The sequence below is a fragment of the Ochlerotatus camptorhynchus genome, unplaced genomic scaffold (genome assembly GCF_037179485.1).
Source record: "Ochlerotatus camptorhynchus isolate MF236.1 unplaced genomic scaffold, CSIRO-AGI_Acam_v1.1 ptg000639l, whole genome shotgun sequence".
NCBI lineage: Eukaryota > Metazoa > Arthropoda > Insecta > Diptera > Culicidae > Ochlerotatus > Ochlerotatus camptorhynchus.
The window spans coordinates 2,351,478-2,369,024 of NW_027041118.1; the positions used below are offsets into that span (position 1 = coordinate 2,351,478).

The 17,547-nt window shown below is 40.7% G+C and overlaps 1 protein-coding gene across 1 annotated transcript; it reads right to left on the bottom strand.

The window, feature by feature from the left end:
- Positions 1 to 12,559: 12,559 nt before the first annotated feature.
- Positions 12,560 to 14,315, bottom strand: LOC135714352 (probable peptidoglycan muropeptide transporter SLC46). The gene is made up of 5 exons (XM_065237696.1): positions 14,129 to 14,315; positions 13,803 to 14,060; positions 13,097 to 13,740; positions 12,692 to 13,038; positions 12,560 to 12,623 (listed from the first exon to the last, which is right to left on the bottom strand). Exons 1-5 carry the CDS (start codon positions 14,298 to 14,300, stop codon positions 12,572 to 12,574), a joined length of 1,473 nt encoding a protein of 490 aa, XP_065093768.1. The 5' UTR covers positions 14,301 to 14,315; the 3' UTR covers positions 12,560 to 12,571.
- Between the last annotated feature and the right edge of the window lie 3,232 nt (positions 14,316 to 17,547).

Consider the following 17,547-nt stretch of genomic DNA (forward strand, 5'->3'; position numbering starts at 1 on the left):
ATTAAAATGTATGCATTTTATGGATTTTCAAAATTTATACATTGGTTCGATTAAAATTTTCGTCAAAATTATACTAAGTCCGAATAACAGAGTGGAATTCGATCAGTGTTTACTAAATGATAGGAAAAAGATCACCTGGTTGATCTTCAGAGCTTCGTGCTGGTGAAGAGCTTCGTCTCGGCGGATTTACACAGCGCATGTGATCAGCTGTGCAGCTAGACTGCGTGAGCACGAGCTCATCCTAATGAACATCGAAAAGGTATGTATTTTTTAAATAATATTCATTAAAATAAAATAATTAAAAAACCTTCCTGAGACAATTTTAATTTTGATTTGAAAACAATAATATTTGATTTGAAAACAATAATATTTACCATAAATAAAATAAAAAAGCGAAAAATACATTCTCTCGAATAAACCGTATCTATGCATTGTAAGTATATTTCGATTTTATACTATGGCACGTATAAACCATTTTTATACTAAGTTTGCATTCTCTCCCTTTATACCGACCTTTGCGTCGGTACGGAGAGTTGCGATTTAGCGTAGCTTTTATACTATTTAGATTTCAATATTTTTTGAGTGTACACCACCGGTCAAACCGAAGGAGGTGAAAGAGGTAAAAAAAACTACAAATAAATAAAATTATGTACACGGTAAGAAAAAAGACCCAACGGCCAGTTCACTTTTACCTACTTTTGACTAGTTTGTCTCCTTTTCTCATTTTAATTTTGTCAAAAACAGAGGAGGAAAACCACCCAACAGGGGTAGTAAAGTGTGGGAACCCAACGTTGATTATAATCATATTTACCTACTTTTGGGCTCAATACTAGAAACTCAAAAAATTTCACACTAGCGAATCATTCTTCGAAAAATCTTCTTTATATCTATTCAGCATGTGCGCAGCTAGCCACAGCAAAACACTTTCTTTCCTGCAACGTAGATAGAGTTGTCCCCCTCGGTTTAATGAGCAAAATGCTGCCAAATGTCAGCATTTTGAATTGCTGAAAGATCAGTAAACAAATATTGCTGAATTTCAGTGAAAGGTTGTCTCACCAACTCGCTCAGTCATTCCCACCCCAAAAGCCAATGAAACAACCCGTGAAGCTAGCAAGTTCCGGCCAATAGCTTTGACATGCTGTAAGGCCAAGGTCCTGGAGCGAATGGTCAACAGGAGGCTAAAGCATTTCCTTAAAGCCGAAAACCTGCTAGACCATCGACAGCACGTCTTCCGTCAAGGGTACGGAACGTCAACTTATTTTGCAACATTAGGGGAGGTCCTCAAGAGTGCCAACGATAGCGGTCTCCACACCGAGATCGTCTCGCTGGATATATCGAAGGCCTTCAACAGGACGTGGACGCCCCTCGTCTTAGAGCAGCTTGTGAACTGGGGGCTGTGTGGACCCATGGTCCACTTCATCTAAAATTTCCTGACCGATCGCTCTTTCAGAGTCGCAGTGGGCAACACGAGATCCCAGCTTTTCAGAGAAGAGACGGGAGTCACACAAGGTTCAGTTATCGTCGTTACCCTCTTCCTTGTTGCCTTGAACGGAGTTTTCGGATGACTGCCGAAAAATGTTTACATTTTCGTGTATGTAGACGATGTACTTATCGTAACTACCGGCCCAAAAGCAGCACGCAACAGGATCAAGGCCCAGGCAGCAGTCTCCGCTGTAGCCAGGTGGGCCAGCGCAGTAGGTTTCCAGCTTTTGGCCACCAAAAGCGTCAGGTGCCACGTGTGTCCATCCTGGCACCGTGTCAGCGGGCCACCTATTAAAGTTCAAAGCCAGCCCATACCTTTGAAGAAGACGGTACGTATTCTGGGGGTACTTGTTGACCGGTCCCTCAACTTCGAGCAGCACTTTAAGGCGATCAAGAACAACTGCCGCAGTAGGATCAACTTGACCCGCACTATCTCTCGCCCCCACCGGTCTAACAATCGTGACATTCGTTTCCGGGTTGCAAGAGCCGTCATCGATAGTCGCCTACTGTACGGTCTTGAGATGACGTGCATCGCCACCGAAAAGCTCGTGCAGATACTAGTACCAACTTTTAACACCTACGTTCGGATTGTCTCCGGTCTTCTTCCGTCAACGCCCGCCGATGCCGCATGCATCGAAGCGGGTATTCTGCCTTTCCGCCATCGTATAACCGCAGCAATTGCAACGAAAGCCGCTGCCTTTACCGCAATGACCTCCGGAAATAACAGGATCTTTCTCCTCGATGAAGGGAACAGACTCCTCCGCATGACTGCCAATTCGGAGCTCCCCCCAGTGGCCAAGGTCCACTGGTACGGAAACAAAAGTTGGCGCATACCTCCACCAAAAATCGATAGTCGGATAAAAAGCAGGTTCAAGGCTGGAGATAACTCTGCAGCGCTGAAGAGAACAATAGCCGAACTGCTAGGCTCGGACTACCCAACCCATGCCCACATATACACAGACGGATCGCTTTCCCGAGCCGGGGTCGGAATTGGAGTAGCCGGAATTTCAGCACCGATGAGTAGCAGCCTACCACCACAATGCTCGGTTTTCTCCGCCGAAGCTGCGGCCATCTTTGTTGCCGTTACAACACCCTCGGACTGGCCCATACTGGTGCTATCCGATTCGTACAGCGTGATACAAGCCCTTACATCGGAGACCATGACTCACCCCTGGATACAGGGTATTGTGGAGGCCAAACCTCCGAACACGGTGTTTTCCTGGATCCCTGGGCACTGCGGTATCCCAGGAAACAGCGAGGCCGACAGCCTGGCAGGGTCTGGACCAGCTGGCCCCGTTACACCGACGAAGTGCCACTACAGGACATGGATAGTCAGCAAAATGCGGGAAGCCTGGGCGGCAGAGTGGTGCCAATCCCAATCCCTCTTCATCCGAAGAATCAAAGGAACGACGAGCAAGTGGACGGATATGTCGAAACTACGGGACCAGAAGGTGGTTTCTCGTCTTAGGACAGGCCATACAAGGATCTCACAGCATCGGTGGAACACATCCTATGCCTGTGTCCGCAATACCAACAACTACGGGAGCAGTACGCACTTCCCAACAGCATTAGGGACATACTGGGCGACGAACCTTCCACTTTAGCGACAGTTATTTATTTCCTCAAGGACGCTGGGTTATACAACAACATTTAGGTCCTTTTAAATTTCTTTTGACTGACGGTGCATCTCTACCGGACGGGGGATTACCCCTCCTACGTTGGAGCTCCGATCTCTTTCAAAACCCTACCTAACTTTGATGTACCAGATTGTTTTTTTTTTCTTCTCGTTGCCTGTATTGTTAGTCTTTTTACTGGAATCTGTTTTAATTGCTTCGATTTGAGTACATGTGAATTGTAAGCCAACTCCGTAACAAAATTTGTTGGCAGAACCCCCTCTGGGGCCTCCCATTTTATAGAGATGAACTAGCCAACGGCTTAAAATCTCTCTAGTAAAGTTTTAAAAAAATAAAAAAAGTAAAAGGTTGTCATTTTGACAGAAGTAGGAATTGCTCAAAAATTCAGCAGAATTATTTTGCTGGAACATTTGCTGATCTTTCATCAAGTCTAAAATCAGCAAAATTTTGCTGATTTTCAGCGATTTAAATTTGGTGTGCATTTCAAAATGTCCATGTCAATTTATAAAACAAAAATTAACAAGGCTCATCTTTGTTGGAATATCTCGCCACATTTACTCATATGAAAAATATGAGTTCATGGATGTAAGAAAGTTCTGAGTAGTTAAATTTATAATATTTAGCTAATGCGCACAAAACACGCAATACACACCAAATTTAAATCGCCGGAAATCAGCAGAATTTTGCTGAATTTAGACTTGATGAAAGATCAGCAAACTTTCCAGCATAATATTGCTGCTGATTTCTTCAGCAATTCCAACTTCTGTCAAAAAGACAAAATTTTACTGATAATTAGCAAACATTTCAGCAATATTTTTCACTGATTTTTCAGCAAAAAAAATCTGACTGCTGACAGCATTTTGCTTAATAAACTCAGTAAATCGAATTTATTTTCACTTGGGGCTGGCAGCTTCTGTTGAAGATTTTTGATGCAAATACACAAATAATAAAGACAAAATCACCAGGTTCCATGCATAATTTATTAAAATTTATTAAAATAACCAGTATTCTTACCAACATAATTTTATATAATTGTAGCTGAATTTTTCGGTAAAATATTGTTTGCTGTTTTTCAGTGAAACTTTTGTGTTGCTGATCATGATGCAGTAAACCGTCTTATTGATAATGAAAACTAAAATTTGGTTTGTAGGGCTGCCATTTCTTGAAACTTATTGTATTAAGATATCATTCGTTATTTTCCCGAAGGTTACACGAAAAAATGCCAGATGTGTATGCAGTTCAATACGATCAAAACTGATTGAATCAAAGCTCATGATAATTGAACACTTCAAGTCTGATTTTTGACACTTCTCTGGGAGCATCTGGAACATTTCTGGGTGTGGCATTTTCGCCTTAAGGGCCATTAGCCCAGACTTATATAAATTTTGACAGCTTCCTTACAGAGTTCTGATCTCAATATTTTAAAAATTAAGATATTTAATCAGACTATTCGAACTTGGAAAACTGGAATTGTTGTTTTTTTCTTAATAAAGAAATTTCATGTCTGAAATCTGAAAAATTTAATGCAATGGAATTTTTTTGAGTTTTTTTTCCTTCATGCAAACATGAGCAAATATTTTGAGTTATACTGTTTTCAATCACACATCAATTTTTTCCTTCTATTAAAAGTTGATCATTCTTTTCACACAACAACCTATTTGACTCATTAATTGTTTACTTTGGCTGAAATCAGGGTGTCTACTCCTTTGGCTGATATAAATCCCTGAGTTTTTCAGGTTTTCCAGATCTTTTTCGCTAAATTTCCAGGTTTATTAGAAAGTTGATATTTTTGGTGAAACAACAACTTTATTCCCGCAAACGTTTTAAAAACACGAAAACCAGTTTCACGATCAAAACCATTAAAAGATTAAGTATAAAATTTATTTAATTTTAGTAAGTAGGGGAATTTACGTATTCTCGGCAACCTAAGCAGCGACTATCTTTCTATACCCTCTTTCTCTCAGAAACGCACACATAGGGGAATTTACGTATTCTCGGCAACCTAAGCAGCGACCTTCTTTCTATAGCCTTTTTCTCTAAGGAACGCACACATATGCAGTATTGGTTTGTTTACAATCTTTTGCTGCCAGCTGCTCTAACAATTTCAGTCGAAAGAATTATCAAAAACTGTTTTGAAACGCTTTTACAAAGCTCCAATCTTCTCTAGTGAGAGCGAGTATTGTCGGCAACCAGTTTTTCTTCGGCAACTGTTCCATTTGAACTGCATGTAAATCTGCTGTTCTATTATCGGCAACTCGAAATCAGCTACAATTTGTAGTGCGTGTGTTGCATTTCAAGAAAACATTGCCAGATTGCTTTTTCTCAGTGGTAAAAATATAGTCAAATTGAGGCTGAAAGCATAAAGAATCGTTTGCATGCATTCAGCGAAGTGTTTTCGTAAGAAAATCCAGTGAAAATAGTGTTTCAATTTGTGTTGCCGAAAATAGTCTGTCATGCCGAAGCCGTCATTTCCCCTATGCAGAATTGGTTTGTTGACAATATTTTGCTGTCAGCTGCTCTTACAATTTCAGGCGAAAGAATTGTCAATAACTGTTTTGAAGCACTTTTACAAAGCTCCAATCTTCTCTAGTGAGAGCGACTATTGTGGACAACATCTTTTTATTCGACAACCTCTCGATTTGAGCTGTACTTACATCGGCAACTTGAAATCAGCAGCATTTTGTATTGCGTGTGTTTCATTTCAAGAAAATCCTGCTAGATTGCTTTTTCTCAGTGGTAAACATATAATTAAATTGAAGCTGCAAGCCTAAATAATCGTGTGAATGCATTCAGGGAAGTGTTTTCGTAGGAAAATCCAGTGAAATTAGCGTTTCAATTTGGGTTGCCGAAAATAGTCTATCATGCCGAAGCCGCCATTTTCCCTATAAGATCTCAAAAAATTTATTAAGTTTTGAATTCCAAGTCAAAGTTCAAGATCTTGAAAAAATTTAATGCGCCAGAATTAAAAAAAAGTTAAATGATGTTAAAGGTGGTTCGCTGTGACATCCTTATTCTCGTAACCACTTCGAAACTTTAAGTGCACACATATCAGTTTCTAAGACACGTACACCATTTGAAATGTTACTCTACGGCTAGTGCACTGCACCATACATGAAGTAGCAATTTCAAATGAAATGGGACACTGATTTCCGAGATTTGTCTAATTGAAAATTCGAAGTGGAAGTGCATGTATATCCTACGTAGCGGCCATTTGCGGACTCTACAAGGAATCATCTTAAGATCACTATTTTTTAAATACCGAAATTTGGCATTATTAATACGTCTGTTCGTTTTGGAACTTTTTTGTTGAAGAATCTTAGAAATTTATTTATTTCCAGAATATTTTAAAACTACAATAAATAAAACTACATGAGTTTTGAAGATTTTTTCCTATAATCTGTTCCATAATACTTGAAAATCATCTGCAGAATTCACTTTGAATTAACCCTGCTCTTCAAATTGTTAATAATTCATGCATTATTACGAAGGAATTCTCCAGAGATTTCTACGGAAAATTCACTTGGAGTTCTCCTCAGGATTCACTTTGTATTCTCCAGAAATTCTTGTGGAATATTAACAAGAATTGATTTTTAGATCTGCTCTAGGCTACCATAAATTAATTGAAATGCTCCTTAGAATTTCCTAGGAACTCTCCTTTGAACTCTATGAAAATATAACCTGAATATGCTTGCAATGACCTTGGAACATTCCTTGAAATTGTGTTGGAATCATCCTCTGAATTCAATTCACATAGAATTTTCCTCAAAATTACCCTTGGTATTCTAATCACTTCGAAACTTCCTTACAATTCGCTTGCAGTTAAGTAAGAAATTCCTTAGTTTTCTAATTAAAAATATGTGATATTCATATCAAAACTATACAGAATTTCAAAAAAACAATTCAAGTCTCTGAATTTTTAAATTTATTTTGTTCCAGAAGACAAATCCGCTCAGGATCTATTCAGTTTAAAAATGTGTGAAAGAATAAAATTATTAGTAAGAAAATTGCGCACTGAACACTGTACGGATTTGCTGTTTCCTCGATGAGTGTTGCAGGTATGCTCGGTGGCGTTTTGATTGCTTGGACCGCTTTTCGACTCTGCAGTAGAAGAAGGGGAACAGTGCGTATCCTTGGCATCATTATGCAGCAACCGGTGGTGTTTGAACGTGCATCCGTTTTTCCCACACATTTTGGTGAACTTACACGGACCCTGGTGCTTTCCTAAACAACAGCTTTGTTGGCATAGCTTATACTCAAGTAGGGGAAATGTTGGCTTCAGCAATACCTTAACCTTAAAGTCCTAGAGCACTCAAATTTAGCCAATGGTTGCTCTCAAACACAATGTATCCACATACCAAAATTGAGCCCTCAAGGACGTTGTTTACCCCCTGACGATAATATTTAGATTAAGGTATTGCCGAAGCAAACATTTCCCCTATCATATTCCACCGCGAAGGATGGTCGAGAATTAAAAACTGTTTGCGGTATTCTACCGCTACACTTTACTTGACAAACGGCACAAGTGCTTGAATTGATTAAACCATTTGAATCCACCTCTGGTTTCGGAGCAGTTTCAGTGTGAGCATTCAAACAACCGTCATCCTTTCGTGGATGCCGGAGCTTTTCAGGAAGACTCTGAATTTGTGGGATCGTTACACTACTAGCCGCCTCAGCGAGATTATACAGCCAGTCGCTGAGCTTTGAGAGTGTAACTCGGTACAGATTCTGGCGGTGAGTTGCCCAGTTGAGGCCGATCATGGGTGGTAGGCGATCCACAAGACTTTGTAGAAGGGAGATGTTGCAGAGATGCTCTTCCAAATCACAGTTTTGCACTGTCGCTTGTTCCTCATGGCGATAGCAAAGTCGACCAGTGAGCCAAGTTTCTCAGCTTTTGGTGCTGGCAGGAGCCGAATCTTCTGTATGAGGGAATAAGCTATAATCTCGGGACGGCCAAACAACATTTTGAGGGTTGCCAAAACGTTTTCTAGGTTCCTCGGGTGTAACAGCTGACACCTCACTGCTTCGAGTACCTTGCCCTTGAGACATTTCTGTAACCATATCATATTTTCTTCCGTGTGTAGCCACAAATACGTGTTATACTGTCAAATGTAGCAATAAATAACGGCTACTGTTCCGGATCACCATTGTACTCCGGGAGGTCCTTAGATACGGCTTGGCGCGCAGCAATTTGACTTCTATTGAATAAAGCTGATTCGTTACCGAATCCAGTTGCTTGCAGATGATCTTCATTACAGAATCCTGGAATGCTTGGACGAGTTTGTTGTACTGGTGAAGATTGGAACTGCGAACTGATACCAATCTGAAGCGGCCTGCTAGACTTTCGTGAGTTTTAAACCGGGAAAGAATGGTACTGTGGGTTTTTTTAATAACTGTAGCGGGAGGTGATTGCACAACATGCACTCGTGGAAAATCCGGGAATGACTGATGCTGACTGGTTGGGTGTGCTGAATCACTGCTGTGTAATCCAACCAGTGGAATTGTTGTAATTGGCGACTCAACTTGTGGTGCGTTCATAAATAAACGGTACCGTTGTAGCAGATGTCTCCTTTCGAGAGCCTGTTCTTCTTCCAGGTAACGGAGCCTCAAATGCATATGCATCCGAGAAACAGGATTCGGTTGTAATGTTGGTACGGACGGGGCAGTTGTCATGATTGGTTCAATCTGCAGAAAGTATACGTGAATACCACAGGTATACATAGGATCGTAAGCCCTATTATAGGTCGATCTCGTCTGGATGACTGGTGGAACGTATGCTTCACTTCTTGGGCATTCACAAACGGGAGCTTCATAGGACGTACTTGGTCCTCCTGGTGGAAGCGAGACTAGAGGTGGTACTAAAGGCTGCGTTTCGGATTCACCGGCTAGTATATGTACTGGTGGCATCAAGAATGACGCAGTTGATAATGGAGCAGGGAATCTGGCGCTATGGCATCTCTGACAGCTCCAATCGTAATCAGCAAGGGCGTCATTCACACCAGCGAAGACAAAGTGAAACCACCGTTGGCACTCTTTGCAGCTGACCATCTGGCTAGCATCAGGCAACCCACAGAGAGGACAATTCTGTTCTAGGCTGTCTTCTTCCAGTGGTTGCGGCCGACGTGGCATCGCAATAGATACTTGGTAAAGGAAAACGAAACTATAAGATGTTGCTTATGCAACTAATAGAGAAGTCAGTTCCGAAATTTTAAACGTATTTATTATGTGTTGGAATCTGGATAAGCCGTGAAGAAGGCTTACATTTAGAGTTTTAGCATATAATATTTAGGTGAGTCGATAATTATTGCTTACTTTCAAACTTGCGTAGCTTTTTTCATCCTTGACCGAAATTAACCAAATTGTTGTGCAGTTGTCAGTGAGATTCCGGTAGAGATGGAAGAAAATCTGCAAACCATTCACGAAAGGATTTTGTTCACCAAAAATCCAAAAGTTCCACGAACGGATGACAGTCGGAGCTGGACGAACCCCGGGAACAACGCGCAAAAAAAATTGAGAAAGCACTGATTACAAATTTTAAGCAGAATCCGAACATTTCGACGCGGGACTTGGCCAAAAAACTTTATAGTTCGCAAAGTTTCGTCCAGAGGGCCAAGAAACGACTTGGATTGAAACCATAAAAAGTGGAGAACTTTTTAAATCGGGACGAACGCCAGCAGAGTGTTGCTTGCCAAATCGTGCACCCTGCGTTATTGATGATGAGACCTATAAACAGACATGAACCTGTCCTGAACTCCGTCCGATCGAAACTATAGATACTATAGATTCCATAGATAAGCGGCGGCAAAGTATAATGTTGCCAAACGAACTGTCAGTTAGTGTAGCCAAACGAGCATAACGTCATAATGGTGTTGTTTGAAGGAGAAGTATTGTAATATTATGAGCACAAAACGCTTTCCACACTCCACATTCCAATTTATTTCGCGGACAACGGAAGAAGGAAAGATAAAGCAATCTATTCCTCGATTCATTGTTGCAAAACAAAACTGCACAACGACGAGCTATGATGGCATGAACTTTTTTCACGGATGCCAGTAAGATCATTTATTTTTCAAGGTTGCCAAAACAACTTTTTGAGCTTCCGTTTATCTATGGAATCTATAGTATCTATAATCGAAACCTATTGGGCCATGATGAAGCGGAAATCATGGAACGATGATGTTCTGGGATTCAGCGAATCTCTTGCGTCATAGATAATTCAAAACTAACTGAATTGCCGAAGTCGGAGAAGCATACACGATGAGGTTTGTTCTGTGAAGGGCTAACATCCTGTGTTATGTACTCGTAGTAAAATTACATAAAAGAGTTTGAGGGTTTAGCTTAAGAAGCTTCTCAAAGTTATCGATTACCTGTGGGTTCATAACTTCACAACGGGTGAGGAGCCTGAGGGACAATTCCGAAAACCGATTCGATAGTGGCAACATGCCCGCCAACACTTCGATACTGGATCCGCTCCAGTTTGATGATGTGCGTTTTAGCCGCCGACTGGAAGCAGAAACTACCGTACTCTAAAACCGATAAAATCATTGTCCGGTGCAACGTTAGAAGATCTTACGGATGGACTCCCCACCACGTTTGCGTCTCAGATACTCAATGTGGGATCTCCAGGTGCAATTGGAATCGGCCCCAAAATATTTGAAAGACATGGAATGAGTGATCGGCTTACCCAAAAGTTGAAGCTTCTGTTGTGCTGGGCTATGCTTCCTAGAAAAAACGACCAACTCAGTTTTCTCCGTGGAGAATTCGATACCTAACTGGATAGCCCAAGTAGACAAATTATCTAAAGTATCCTGTAAGGGTCCTTGCAGGTCGACCCATTTGGGCCCTGTCTTTGACACTACACCGTCATCTGCAAGTTGTCTCAACGTGCAGTTGTCACTTAGACAATTGTCAATTTCTGTGACGTAGAAAATATACAAAAGGGGGCTTAAACATGAGCCCTGGGGGAGACTCATGTAGCTGAATCGTGAAGCTGTAGAGTTTCCTTGAGAAAAGCTCGTATGTTTCTCTGACAGCAAATTGTACAAAAAAATGTTATATCCAAAAACACAGAAGCCATTTGCTCGTTTTTAGCAAAAGCCAACTGAATTTCTGTGGAATGCAACGCGAGACAATCGCTCGTTCCCTTGTTCCTACGAAAACCTAATAGAGTATCCCAAGTAACATTGCAGGTTTTATCACGGTTTTATATCATTCTACAAGTCTAAATCATGGTCTACAGAACCCTCATAAAACCAAAATGGTTACTTGGGATATGAGAGTAGGTGGTTCATCTCAACCCATTTGTCCAGGCGAAAAAGGATCATTTGCTCCAACAATTTTCGAATGTACGAATCGCGATGGGACGATACGAGTTATGATCTGCGCGGAATTTCCTGATTTTTTAATGGCTATAACTCTTACTCGCCTCCAATCATCAGGAACAATATTGAGCTCAAGGAACTGACAAAACAAGTTCAACATGCGCCTCTTACCGACATCTGGGAGGTTCTTCAAAAAGTTGAGCTTGATCCTATCAGCCCCCGGAGCCAAATTGTAATACGAAACGAGCGTGAGTGACAGCTCCAGCATTATAAAAGGTTGGCTGATCTCGTCTACAGATTTCGTCGTTTCGTGAGGAAACATTTGTGCCGGCACGGAATCAGGGCATACTTTTCGCGTGAACTTGAGAATCCAACAATCCGAGTACTCCTCGCTCTCGTTGTTTGAAGACCGGTTACGCATCCTTCGTGAAGCGTTACAAAGCGTATTCATCGTATTGGAGAACAAGTAATCAATTTTCCATCGGATAACAGATATCATATGCGGATTTAAAAAAGGATTAAATTTTTTTATTAAAAGGATTGACTAATTGTTTTACGATAAAAAATCATCATTTGAATATTAAAAAATCATTGCCACATCTCAAGGAGTAAAACCACAATAGAGCAGTTCCACGGCAAATAGTGAAGCAAAAACATGTTAAAGATTTTACGTTTCAGAATTCTATGAAACATCGAGGAAAAGAACAAAGCTTGTGTATCGGCCATTCGGTAATTTTGACTTCTTCTTCTTCTTCTTCTTTGAATTTCAAGCTTATTTCTTATCGCATATTAGCTTATTGTGTGCCCTCAACTTAGTATTGTAGATGCATTTTCATATTTTGAAAAATTATCATTTTTTATAAGCTTTCAACATTAGTTTCAAAATCTTAAAAATGTACTTTTTTTGTTATTGAAATTTTTACCCTATTTTTTCACATTTTGACGAGAGTTTGATTTTTTCTTTCTAAAAATGCAAACCAGTTTTCTACAACTTTGTCTCAGACGTAATTTCAAAATGGCCGAATTCCTGCCAAACTAAGTCCATTGCCCCTAAAGAAAAATTATGCGCAGTTTCATGGAATTTAGAGAGGGAAACATTCAATCGTCAGTTACCGTGGAACTGCTCAATAAATCCATCTACAAAAGTAGTTCAGGTTGGTTTCGCTTATTCATCAGCCATTGGATAATACTGAAAATAGAGAAAACAAAAAGAGATCACTATAAAAAAAAACTCAAATCAAATACTGCTCAACTTACGCAAGAACAAATAATCCTGCTCCATAGATTCCGGCTCTCAAAAAGTTGTACATGCCTGGATCACTGCCAGCCGTCTCCTGATAGAAATAACTGAAAAGTGACTCCGATCCAAGAGGAACCAGTCCAATAATGGACATCGCAAGAGCGTAGAACTTGGCAATATCATTCGATGGCAGCAGGTAAGCGCAAACCGACAGCAGTGCCACTTCTTCCATCCCTTTGAAAATGGTTAGCCCGGTTGCCATATAAAATTGCCACCCAACTGTTGCAAATCCTTTGATCGTTGAGCATATGATGTGACTGATGACCGACACCAGGGCTACTAGCGAATCTGGCCAATCGAAGAACTGTTAAACGGAATCTTGATCATTGAGAATAATTCTAATCCATTTACTCATATATTACCTTATTCAGTAAAATGATCCCAAATACATTTGCAAAAATGTTCAAACCGCTCTCCGTTAGGAGAAAGTAGCTATACTGCTTCCTGCTCCACTCCAACTTTCTATGCGCGAAAGTATATGTAACGATGTTGCTACCAGCACCAAACTCCACCACGACAGCAAAGCCAACGATCAACCACAAAATGAGCCAAACGAATCTCGATCTCTTCCGAACGGCAGCCTGCGTTAGGTCTGTAATCAAGCCAAAGGAGAACATCGCATCCAGACTACTTCCAAGATCACCGTCAGCACTGGAAATGATGCTATCCTCAACGAACAGCACGATGTAGGTAAGTCCCAGCAGTATGCAAATAGTTGCCATCACAAACACGGCAGTCGTGCTGGTCCACTCGAGGATGTACCGGCAGCTGAAAGATCCCAGCGTGGTTCCAGCTACTATACAAGCTTTCATGAATCCCATCTTAATAGTACGGTTCTGATCGTTGGACACATCCGAAATGAATGCATAAATTGTTGCCCCTAGAACAGCCATTCCTCCTGGGATGGAAAACGGAATATAAGCCAGAACGTAATACCATGGGTTGATTTGCACAAACGACGACAGGAAATTCAACCCTGTCAAAGCAAAGTAAGTCAGAAGCAAACCTAAAAGAGATCCAAATTAAATTTTAATTACACCAACAATATGGACGCAATCAGTTGCGTACCACAGCCGGCTATCACTACAACGGGCTTTCTTCCATAGCGATCGGACCACGCTCCCATAACTAACGCGCCGAAAGCCGGTATCACCGTCTTGATAGCTATTATCACCGTATTCACACTTGCAGCCGCTGGTTTAACCTGTGCTTCTATCTCCTGAACGCCCGGCAGGTTTGCATCCGTCCCTAACAGCATACAGTCATTTCGCTGAAATCCTTGCACACAACACGTCTGATAGATAATCTGATGGGACAGTTCAATTTCTGAAAGAAACCGATCCAACCATGACCTACATTTCCTCAACCAGCCATCAAAGCCATCTCCAGCTCACCTGACAAACCTAAGGCAAAGCAAAACAAGAACACTGCCGGTTCGAAGTTCACGTGACGGCTGCTTCGCTCACGCCAACGGGCCGATCGACTTAGACGCAGGCCTTCACTGGCCAGAATCTCCTCTTCGCCGCTGGAGTACATGCTTCCCGAGCTGAACGTAGTTTCGTCCATTGCAACCGTCGCCAGTAGACTAAAGTGCGAACTGGTAGGAAGTGTGTCGAATCAATCGGCAGTGCATCCCGAGTTATCATACGAAGAAGGTTATCTTCTAGAAGTTTGCCGGTTTTGGTGCATTGCATTGGCCAGGGATGAATTCACGCGCAACACGAGAAAAGGGCCTATCACTGCTGATCGATTCTCTTCATCGATTTTCTCTTCCGCAAATAACCCGACTGCCAATGCATTTCCTATTGGGTGTGTTGTTTAAGGCGCAAGCTAACATCATCTTCTGTCGAACTAGGCAAATCAAAATTCATTTAAGTTGCCGTGGTAAACTAAAGAGAAAGTCGATGAAGAGAATCGATCAACGAGGATAGACACTTTTCAAATGTTACGCGAGAATTTTTGGCGATGATGGAAAAGGGCATCGCAGTTTTGAGCTGTGAGATTATCTCAAGAGACTTCAACTACAAGTTGTAGGTTAAAGCTACTGGGTACTAGTTTGGAACTCAAATAGCTCGTCTGTTAGAAAAATTTCATCAGTTGAGGATATACTGTTTTTCATGAAGAAACTGAATTAATTGGATCTTAAACACGACTCGGTAACGTGGTGGTTAACGTTTCTGCTTACTGAGCAGAAGGTCGGGAGTTCAATCCCAGACCCTTCCCATTCCTTGCAATTCGTCACTATGCCTTATTCTATCCACACTAGATTTAAAATTAAAAAATAGTCTGCTGCTTTCACTGATCGCATCACTTACCAAAGGTGCATCCTGATCTAAAAATAAACACAACTATCCTTCCCGGGAATAGTGGAGATGCAGAGGTTTACAGTTTTGGGACCACCCTTAGCTCAGTCGGTGAAGGTGCAGCTACAAAGCAAGACCATACTTGCATGGAGGTGGTTCGATGCCCGGTCCGGTCTAGGAATTCTTCGAGTTGGAAAATTTCTCGACTTCCTGGGCATATAGGGTATGATTGTACTTGACACACAATTTTACTAACGGAAAAATGCTAATTGTGGAAGTGCATTTTAGAACACTACACGGAAACAAATCCGATTTTATTTTCATGAATAAAAAATCATGAAATGAAAAAACTTGCCATCCCATAAAATTGTAACAATGATTCATGATTTCGTCATGGAAATTCATGGTTTCATAATGCAGTGGAATCAAGACCGCTACAAGCGTTACACGTACTTGGCAAACCGTGTTCATAAAACGCACTACATAGGTATCTCTTATACGCCTTTTGTCTTCCATCTTATACAATTACTTATAGTTTAGTGTTCAAAGAATGAGTTTAATGATCTCAAGGTTCTTGGTTCGAATCCATTATGTTGCTTTATTTTATTCTTTTTACATTTTTTGATTAAAAGTTAAACCCATGAATTTTATTCATGATTTCAACTCGGATGATTCATGGTTTTGGGAATGTTTGCTGCGTTACGCAAAAGTTGCTCATGATATCATGAATATTATTCATGGTGTATATTCATAACATGAAAATACGCTTTGTTCGTGAAATCATGAGTCATTTTTCTCATTTAGGAGATCGGATTTTTTCCCGTGTATGTTTAGAGCACGCAATAAGCTAATGCAATGAAGAAGGAGTGATTTACAGTAACAAGGGAGTTTCAAACTAATCGTCCTTTCCCTCCACAAAGACCGCGAGGACGTGGCCAGCGGTCGGTACTGATCTATAAATAAAATGAATTAGTGAACTTCTGTGCACTTTGATGATGGAAATTCTAGTCCTAAGCTCCATCTATATGTGGACTTTGAGCAATTTCACTGGTTCTGGTCAGCAACTACGAAATGCGTCTCTTTTTGGACGTAGACTACACACTAAGTTTTTTTCTACCGAGCTCGGCTGTGCAAATCTCGGCAAAACAAGTTTTACTGAGATCTCAGCAAACATTTCATTTGTTTGCTGAGATTCAGCTAAGCATTATCCGAGACTCAGCAATCAAATGTAACTTTTGCTGAGATCTCAGTGAAACTTATTTTTACCGAGATTTGCACAGCCGAGCTCGGTCGAAAAAACTAAGTGTGTACGTCTTACGTGAAGGTTCATGGGGTAAATCGAAAATCTAAAGTTCGCGAAACGGTTTTAAACGCTAATAACTGTGTCATTTATAAATGAAATTAAAATCCAAACACACAAATTGATAGGAAATAATTCTATGGATCTGCTTAATTAAATACCATTCCAATTTTTCGTAAAAAACTTTTGAAAATTTTACAAATAAAAATTGTTAATTTTGTCCTCGTTTTTCTTAAGGTGAAAGTTAACGCTTTTTCGTTAATACTGACCCTACACCCGTTCGAACCACACCCTAATTCAAAATGCACCAATACTAACAAATATTGTAAATAAGCGAAATGGGAAGTATTGAAATTTTAACCATATTCGTAAATACAATAATATTGTATGACAACTTCAGTTCCAAGATTCCAAGTTCAGGGAAGGCCTGCCAAAGGACAGGGAAGTCCTACTGAAGTTCAGGGAAGTCTTGCCGTAGTTCATAAAAGGCCTGCCGTAGTTCAGGGAGTGACTGCTGAACTTCAGGGAAATCCTGCCAAAAGTTCTGCCGAATTTCAGGGAAGTCCTGCCAAAATTCAGGGAAGTTCTGCCAAAGTTCAGGAAAGTCCTTCCGAAGCTCACAGAAGTTCTGCTGAAGTTCAGGGAAGTCTTTACGAAGTTCAAGGAAGTCGTGCCAAAGCTCAGGGAAGTCCAGCTGAAGTTCAAAAAGTCCTGCTGAAGTTCAGGGAAGTCTTGCCGAAGTTCAGAGAAGTTCTGTCAAAGTTCAGGAAAAGTTTTGCCGAACTTCAGAAAAGTCCTACCAATGTTCAGGGAAGGCCTGCTGAACTTCGAAAAAGTGAAAATCAGGGACGTCCTGATGAAGTTCAGGGAACTGATGCCGAAGTTCAAATATATCCAGATATATCAGAATACCTCCATCAAATAGGCTGAAATTGTAACAGAATATCCTCAATTACTTGTGAAACTACTTGTGAAAATTGAGGATTAATTTGGTTGAAAAATGTATTATTTGGCAATGGTGGGCATGGTGGTTGATTTCTAAAATAGTTCAATGCATCTAATTATCTTTAAAAATATCCAGATGTATCAGAATACCTCCATCAAAAAGGCTAAAATTTTCACAGAAGGTCATCAAATACTTGTAAAACAACTTCTGAAAATTGAGGAACCTTTTGATTTCACGCTTGACTTCTAAATCAACGGTTTTTTA